Raw genomic sequence first — 9224 nt, 5'->3', positions numbered from 1 at the left:
TTCTAGAAAATGTCTTAATAAATAATCCCTATAATTGTATGGTTATAAGGCTTGGCTTTTTTAAAAGATAAGAGCATACGATATTTTAATCTGTATGGAATTTTAGTTCTACTTTTCTATTTCTAAACGAAATCTAAATATAGCAGAGAAAATAGCATTTTGGCAAATTTAACTATTTTAAATCCGTTTCTAGCCTGCAAATAAACCTAAAATCGATGGCGTAGCAATGATATAATTTTTGGCGACATGTATTCCACAAAATACAAAACAAAAAACAAGGCCGCAAAGAAATATTTGCTGTCATTATTTATAAAACTAACAGCTTTAAGTCAAAAGCGTTTATGCACGAGTATACCGTTTTTAGCAATCGGAAAAATGTTCTTAAAAGCTGCAGATCAATTTGGACTGCTAGGAACTTTTGCCTCGGCAGTTTTCGGCTTATCTGGGAAAACTAATTTGTTAAAATGTTGCCTGGCTTATTTGTCGTCGTCCTCGTTCGGTAACAATTTTGAAGCTGATGCCGAAGACACTGACAAAATCCAAAATGTCAAGCATCCATCATAGAGCTGGGCGGAGGGACGCGAACGCAGACAGCCGAGGACTTTTGGCGTCTGCATTTTTGGTTTGAAAATAAGTAAGGCGAAATAAATTCCTGTAGCAGGGACGCAGTGTCGCCATCAACTTGACTTGCTCAAGTCAAGTAAACTGCAAGCCAAATGCTTTGTGTGCTCTTTCTTACTCTCCTCTTATATAGACAGGGTAATATTTTGGTACTAAGGTATATTCTTACCTTATTTAATGGGGAAAAATATCGAAAAATCACAATTTATTGTTATTTAAATAAATATTTCATTTTGAAGTGATTAAATTTTAACAATAGAAAAAACTTACTTATAAATTTATTTAATAATGATATCAAGTTTTTAAGAGGTATCTGCTGTTCGGGAGATTCAACAAGAGCGTTCTTCCTTTATTTGGCTACAACTTTTTGGCTGGGCTCTCGTGTTTATGCTTTGTATGCTCGTTAGGGTTTTTTATTTCTTGTGTGAGCAAAGCTTATTTGCAGATCCTGTCCCCATGTCCTCATCTGTTTAATGCCAAAGCAATCGGCCCGTTACATATTAAATTTTTAAGTGGCTTCCACACCACCTTCACCGACACCTCCTCGGGCTCCAACAACACCACAACCAAATGCGGTGCGTTAATGGTTCGTGCTACATTGCCCAGGGCGAGGTCATGGTGGTTAAAGCTCAATGAGGTGTTGCCATGATTTAGTTGGCTTAGCTTACTTTAACATCGAGTGCTGGTCCTTGTTGTTCTTGCGGTTGCATTTTGTGGTTGGACAAAGCTAAATGCAAAGGAAGGGAGTTCATAGAGATAGGTGGCTTTAAATAACTACTGAAACTTCATAATGACAATCGAACTAAGGATTTAATATATTTATTCCAAAAATAATAATTCAAATATGATTTAGTCTCTGCACAAACTTTCCACTAAATATGAAAAAAAAGGATTTTAACAAAATACAGTATTTCATATTCGCTGACGCTCACCACTGACCGAATTATTCATTATATCAGTCAAAGGGCAATCAAACCAGAACGCATTTAATATTTATAAATACAAAACGTATACATTTTGCAAATATAATCAGCTATATATATTTATACTTTTTCCGTGAGCACGGGCCATCAACAAATCTGAAAAGGCAACTTAAATTTTAACAACTTTGACCTTCGACTTCGGTTATAATAAATTGTGGGAGTCGAGAAAAAGTTTGGCGCTTGTCAGCGAGTTATCTATGTGTTCGCTGTTCTGTTCTGCAACCATGTATTTGAGTTTCCAGTGTTTTGAAAAACTTGCAACTGGCAAAACTCGAAAAAAAACTTTTCCCTCCTGCAGACATATCACTCTCTGGTGTGTATGTGTGTGAGTGTTTATGTGTGTCTGTGTGCCAGTTTTCCAGTTTTGTTGTAATATATTGTGGTCAGTGGAGAGTTCTATCCTTCACCCCGCCAGGTCCTTCACCTGCACAGCCAGAAAAGTTTGCCAACAATGCCACATTAACACATTTGTTGAACGTATAATCAATTTGTAATTTGTAGCCGCAACAAATTCGTGGTATATAAGTCCACAACAAACTGGAGCGTGGGAGGAAAGGAAAAAAGTACGAGGGGAATCTTTCGATTCGGAAAATGCGAAACTTTCTTGTCCACAAGAATCTCTCACCGAAACCGATAAAACTGGTGTAAGATACAGTTAAACTTTGATGGTATGGGGACGTTGGACAGAATATCATAAAATCAATGAAGAAAAAACTTATAATATTATTTATTTAGCCTTAAGGATAGTTTTTTAATGTTTTTTATAAAAGATTTTATTGCTAATTCGTATTGGTTAATATATTCACCAAATCATATGAATATATTAATATATAACTTACGAGTATATACAACTCAATCCAAAGTCAGCACACGAAAATAAAAACCTAATATTATTAATTTTCCATCAACAACTTTTCAACTAACCCAAAGGACGACAATTCAACAAACTTCATATAAATCACCTTCATCACGTTCCATTCTGTTTCAATATTTCAATATGTTGACAACGGCAGACTTTGACAAAGAATAAATATCCGATTCACAGATAACCTGTGACAACTTTACAAACTGATTTTCAAAAAAAAAAAAAAAGAAAGAAAAAAAAGTTTCATAATTTATATTGCTTTGTGTATCCAATGTGGAGAATTCATCGCACATTCGAGTGTATAAATTTGAACATTTTCGCTTTCACACTTTTTCCAGCCAAAGCGTGTGTTATGCAAATTGAGTGCAGCTGTTATCTCTTCGGCAGCCGCAAAAGAAAAAATAAATATAAATAAAGAAAATAAAAATGGAGACGGGTGAAAGTAGATAATGCTTGATAAATGTGTGTAGTCCCCATATGCCAACATCCACCTCACCCGAGTCAATGGCCACCACAGATGACAATCGGGATAAAGTATCCTCCTTCTCCACATTTTCTTGACAACATAAAGCGTCTTTTAACAGCCCAGTCCCATTCCCAGGCTCCCTCTTTATATGCAAATTTGCGAAAGGGTTAACTTTTGACTGAAGGTCAGTTGGCATTTTGTTCTTCTCTTCCACGCAGTATATAATAGATTGTATATCATTTTTCTCCCATTCCGGGCTGTTCATTTTTAACGACAGAATTGATTGACATTTTGCACCCTCGAGGCGGCTGTATTCAATATTCCGAAGAAACCGAAGCGGAGGTGAGTTTGTTTCGATAAGCCCTTTAAGCTATTTTTAGTTGATTTTTTGGGGCCTCAATATAGGAGATTGTTATAAGTTATACCATCCTAAATTATTACTTAGGGGGGTGTTTTTAATGTACTCAGAATAATATGTACTTTCTGTAAGTTCAAAAATAGCAAAACTGCTTTAATTTTAAGGACATAAGACTTAGCCTTTTATTAATCCAAAATAACCGTCTAAAATATGTATATCAATCGCCCTGATATTCCATTTCAGGTCCAGCTTTCATTTGGTTACGGTCATTTCCTGCCTAAGCCCATAAACCAGGCCGAGATCTGGTAACCAGGTCCAGAACAGAACAGAAAAGACAAGAACAGAAACCAACCAAGGGGACGAGGTGGACCACCTGTAAGCCGCTTGCCAATCGCTGACAGCCAACGCTTAACGTGAAAATCCCCTAAATCGCTACGGCTGCAAACGAGTTTTGCCCTGGATCTGGCTTTAGCTTTGGCCCTGCATTCGCAACTGTATCTGTATCTGCCTCTGACCGGAACCCAATTGAATCGAGACCAGCCCGCTCCTTTGGCGGACTTGAGGCTCCGCCATTTGGCTTCCTGTTGCTATCGCCAGAGAGGTAAACGAAAATGTTTTCATGGACACAACTATGGAGTATTAAGCTTACCTGACCAGAAGTATCGCATTTCTAACTCTGTCTCTCTCTGGGGTGTCATTAGCCTTGGTTGTTATAAGTACTGTCTTCGCTGTTATTTGTTGGTCAGCGGCTAACTGGTAATTGGTAAGTAATGTGCTTAGTTAGATTTATAGACTTAAGAGTCTTAGCTGTTTAACCATTCGATACAATAAAATTGGTTATTGATGTATTGGGGGATATAAAGAATAAATTGAATGAAAAATCATTTTGTCATATCAATACCAAGCTAAATGTAGGCAGATTAAATTTATAATTTGGGTTAACTACAGAGATAAATTACTGATAGGTAAAGGAAATATTTTTGTAAACTCGACACCATGAAAGCGAGTTTCTAATTACACGCAACTTTTCGCTGGGCTACGAAATGTGAATCGGTAAATGAAAATTGTGAAATGGCTAAAACGAAATGAAATCGTCAACAAAAGCATAATTCAATTTTACGGACCGTTGAACCCGCTAATGAATTATCACACAGAGTTCGATAGAACAGAGCCATGGATTTATACAACTTTTTATATACGATGTACAGATGTAGATATTTAGAGGGTCCATGGATATCGCAAATAGTTTTCCCTGCTTTTATTGCATTTCCATTACATTTCATTGCATTTTGGATTTTGTTTCGTTGCGCAATTCTGTATGCTGTTTGCCCGCATTTGATCCTCTGCTTTTTTTCCAGCTTATTTTGTTTTCCGTCTGTCTATGTATATTTCATTCACTTAATGAGCAATTCGATGCCAGACTGTCAAAATGTTTTGGCATGTTTACCAAACTCAGCGAAAAAGTCTTGTCTATGCTGAAGTAGAAATAGGTACAAAAAGAAAGAAGCCCAAGAAGAGCATATGCTGGATATATTAGAATGTGTAAAAATAAATATAAATCGAGGTAGAACGACTAATACACTTTATTACATATATTTTAATACTAATTATCATTTTACGAAATATTTTTTATATATTTTTAATGGCAGTGAAAATGTTATTTAAGTTTTAAGAACAAATTATTCTCTTACATTAAACTAACAACCTTCAAAAATTCGATATGATTTTTTATATGTTAATAGGGACAGCCCAAAAAATGTTCAAAAAGTTATAAACAAGAAATTAAAGTTGAAAACAATCTGATGTGAATAAATCAAGGTTCTAACTTTACAGACGACATGCTGGTAAAAGCCTAAAAAATAAGAAATACTGAAAGGAGCGTGGGTGTCGTCTAGTTGAAACATCCTTCCATCCTTTCAGTATGTAAGCGAATGCCTTTTGAACATGTCTTAAAATACATTTAGTTAATTATGTGTAAACATTTTCTTAGCTATAATCATAGTATTAGGAGTTTTTAAGTTCATAAAAATAATAAATAAATAGATCTACGAAAATTAGTTTTCGACTAAACGCCTTCAAATTAAGCTACTTTAAAGCCGTCTCGTCTCGAGTGGCCTAAAAAATGTTTAACGCTACATTTAACCAACGGATGTGCCCACCACACCCTTAACTCAATGTCCATACAGCCCAGCAAAAAAGGCCTACAAGGCCAATTGGGTAAGGGATGAAAAAAAGGGTAACTGAAAAGGCCTAAAAGCAGCTTTGATGTTATTGCCGCAAATTAGCTAGAAATCTTTGGCCTACAGGTCAACGGTTTCCCTTGCCCACACCTATACCGTCCACTTACCACTTTTTTAAACCCAGAATATTTTTGCCTTCAGCTTGTCCGATTATTTTTACCTAGACCTGTGCGTAACAAATAGAAATTTGCCCGGAAAATAATTTAACTTCAATTGAGTGCGAGCATGTGCAGAATTTCAAATATATACGTATTACCGGCTGTATGTACATACTCGTATGGCCAAAGCCAAACGCACATAAAATAAAATACAAAGTTTTTGATTCCCCGACTTTGGCAGAGTTCATGCTCAAGTTAAAGCGGATTCCCATTTTGTTTCCCAATATTTCTGCACCGACATCGAGGAAGGGAAGCAGCACATTTTTGCTGCATCAATAGTTCAAATACTATTTTATGCTTAGTTGATTATTGACTGCAAGTGGAAATTTACTTTTGCTTCATCGAGAAAGGACGAGAAAGACAGTGAGACTCTCTTTTTTGGGTTAAGTCTGGCAGAACGTTAAAAATTGGCAGACGAGAGACTCTTGTTTGTTTTTCAACTTACACGGAAATTGTATTTTTCCCAGCATAAAAAAAGATAGGAAAAAATCTGAAAAAAATTTGAAAACAAATTGTGAGAGTGCTTACATAAACAATGCCCTTTTAAATACTTACTTTTGCTGCGTTTTAAATATATATATCTATATGGTAGTTTCTTATATAAAATATTTCATATTCTGTGGTCTTTTTTAAAATGTATCCGTCTTTAAGTCCCTGGATATTGGCCAAATATCGCTCCGATTCCATGTTGAAATCGCCCTTGCCGCATTTCTTGTTGCTTTCTAACAATGCAAAACGTATTTTCCCTTCAGTCAAGTGCACCGCCAGAGTATGCTGCACTTTTGTGGCCAGTGTGCGTTGCTCTTTCCTTGGCTTTCCATTCAGGCTGATCCCATTCCATCTCTAACTAACCCACACTTCAAACTCTCGCTTTCAATGCACTCTCCGTGGAAAAGCTGCTGCCGTACAATCTGGGTTAACGAAGGTTCCTTAGAAAGCTGGTTTTGTAGGTCGCAAAAACGCAGAATAAAGTGTGTATGCCCTTCTCTTTTTAGGTCCATATTACCTTAGTTAGAAAAAGAGATAATATATATATTCTTCTTAAAAACTTGAATTTTACTTATTTTCATAGTGTTACATTTTGCTTTTATTTTTTAAGATCTGTAATATTTTTGAACTACGTTTGTATGTTATGTAGTAAAGAAATCGATTTAAGATTTCACTCTATTAAAAATAATTAATATTATCTTTTAATAAAATCATTTAAAAAAAAGTAGCTATATTTTCTGGGGTCAAGCAAATGATTGTGACTTATGATTAGGAATAAATATGTGTAAATAAGTGTTGAAATTCCAGCTCTGCGTGCTGGAATACCGATAACACCCTACTGAGAAGTGATAACGCTTTGAACGGTATAAAGGCGCTATTTGACTCCTCATAAATCTCAGTTGTGAGTTCGCAGTACACCATGTCACTGCACTGGGAATTTTTTCTTCTTCTGGTGAGCTGCGTTCTCTTTGGCATCGTCAACGCTGGAGGATATTGTGGAATAAACAAAGCATATGCCTGTGTACCTTCGCAATTTTGCACCGATAGTCGCAGCACAACAATAGCTGCCTACTATAATAATCAGTGCTTTTCGTTCGAGACTTGCTGTGATGTCAATAAGGTAAGTATAAAGTGTATTATATTAATATTATATGACACAATAATCCCATTCTTTATGTGTGCAGATAATTTTTGGAAAACGTCTCATTGAACCCCCCAAAAATTCTGTTGGAAAAACATCTACAACAAATAGTCCGACGTTGAATAACACAGTTGGTAAAACTCATACAACAATTGGTCAGACTCCGAACTTTACCCCTAGTACTAACAATCAGACTCCCAATAGTTCAGATGGAAAAACGTTATCACAAAATCATAATAACTCTGGAAAAACTACATTATTTCATAATCATGCTCATACTCACAATATTGCGGGAAAAACTCTTACAGGAAACCCCACTACGACCAATACGCAAAGTACGAAACATCAACATAACCATAATCATAATCATCCAACTTTAACTGTAGAATATTATTAATAAAAACACTTTACACAATGATCTCTTTTTTTTTTAAGTATAGATTACAAAAAATAAATAATAATATAATATATCATTAAGTTTGGCTTGGCTACCAAATATCCGTCAAAGTTCTTAACTCGATTGGTGAAAGTGGAAGGTCTAGAAAACTCGGAGGAACTAAGGGAGTGACGAAGAGTAGGGAAAGCTAGACCGCTGCAGCTGTCACCATTGACAGGAAGTCAAAAGTTGGCATCCCCCAGAAGCGGAACTGAATCTGACAGCAACAAACACAGTCACCGAGTCGCCGCAAGGACAACCGAAAAGAAAATCGGGGCATAACAAAAAATAAAGGACAAAAATCTGTAAAAAAAAAAGAAGAAAATTTGATTTCCACAGACAACTAAAATATTTTTTACTCCATCCCTTGCCAGCTGCTGGAACCAAAAGAAATCAAATTTTAATATAAAAGGGCAAAAAAAAAGAAAAATACGGGGGAAAGAAAATAAAAAGACCTTCCGAGTGCGTTTTCCAGCTGTTTCCCTTCAACGAGAATTTGTCATTTCTTCTTCTCAGACTTTCTCTTTCTCATTCTAAGCTTGTTTGCATGTGTTTCTCTGTCTGTTTGTGGTTCGTCCTTCCTTTGTTTTTATTATTGTTTTTCCACAGGAAATTCGTTTCCCTTGTTGTTTTGTTTTCTCCGTATTTTGGTTACAAGTTTTTCACCATCAATTTCTTCGACTGTCTGCGGCTGATTGGGAAAATCACCGGACCCACAGAGGGAGGAAATCTCCGGAAAGCCTTTAACTAAATGCATTTGCTTACCTTAATTAAAATATTGTAATCGATTTCTGAGTTTCAAGCTGTTAAAACCGTTTCCTAAATCCTATTTAAATTAAGTTTCTGCCTTCCAATAGCCTGTAACTCGAATACATCTTCCGGTAAGGACAAACATTAGTTTAAATGCTTTTCTTTAAACTCTATAGATAGTTCTTAATCTTATGTTGATCTAAAAAATTTTCCATTACCGTTTTATATACAAGTCAGCCTTACACTCAATTAAATCAACTTATTTTTGGTCAAATTATTTTACATAATGCCAGGCGAAAAAAAGGAGACGAAAAGAGGCGCGGCAAGGCAGCTTCGCAAGCTCATTAATTTAACTTACCAAAAAAAAAGGAATAAAAAGTGGGTGTGGGAAACTCAGACCAAACAATGGTAAGATAGAAGACCGGGAAACAGGATGTGCGGCCAGGTAAGAGGACGCAAAAAAAAGGAAAACAGCACGAAGAAAAAGTAGCACGGAAGCGGATTTTCATTCAAGGTAAAAGCAATCAATCAATATTCATGAAATCAGATTTAATTTTAAGCGCATTTAAGTTGCCAGCCAGGAGGACGCCAGCTCCTTCTTGGCCCACAAATTTCTCCTTGGTAATGATTCAGCATGAAATTTCGGGTGACTGAAGAAAGGCAAAAAAACAAGAAAATCAGTAGCAGGGAAAGCTACAGCAACAGCAGTAGCAACAG

General features: G+C 36.0%; 1 protein-coding gene across 1 annotated transcript; it reads left to right on the top strand.

Moving 5' to 3' along the window:
* Positions 1-7093: 7093 nt before the first annotated feature.
* Positions 7094-7736, top strand: LOC108105131 (probable serine/threonine-protein kinase fhkB). Its single transcript, XM_017211564.2, has 2 exons — positions 7094-7300; positions 7365-7736. The coding sequence occupies exons 1-2, from the start codon at positions 7100-7102 to the stop codon at positions 7716-7718; spliced, it is 555 nt and encodes a 184-aa protein (XP_017067053.2). The 5' UTR covers positions 7094-7099; the 3' UTR covers positions 7719-7736.
* The last annotated feature ends 1488 nt before the right edge of the window (positions 7737-9224 follow it).

The sequence above is a fragment of the Drosophila eugracilis genome, unplaced genomic scaffold, assembly GCF_018153835.1.
Source record: "Drosophila eugracilis isolate 14026-0451.02 unplaced genomic scaffold, ASM1815383v1 contig_423, whole genome shotgun sequence".
In the NCBI taxonomy this organism is placed as follows: domain Eukaryota; kingdom Metazoa; phylum Arthropoda; class Insecta; order Diptera; family Drosophilidae; genus Drosophila; species Drosophila eugracilis.
The sequence above is the reverse complement of the archived record's forward strand: the minus strand, read 5'-3'. Positions and strand labels throughout refer to the sequence as shown.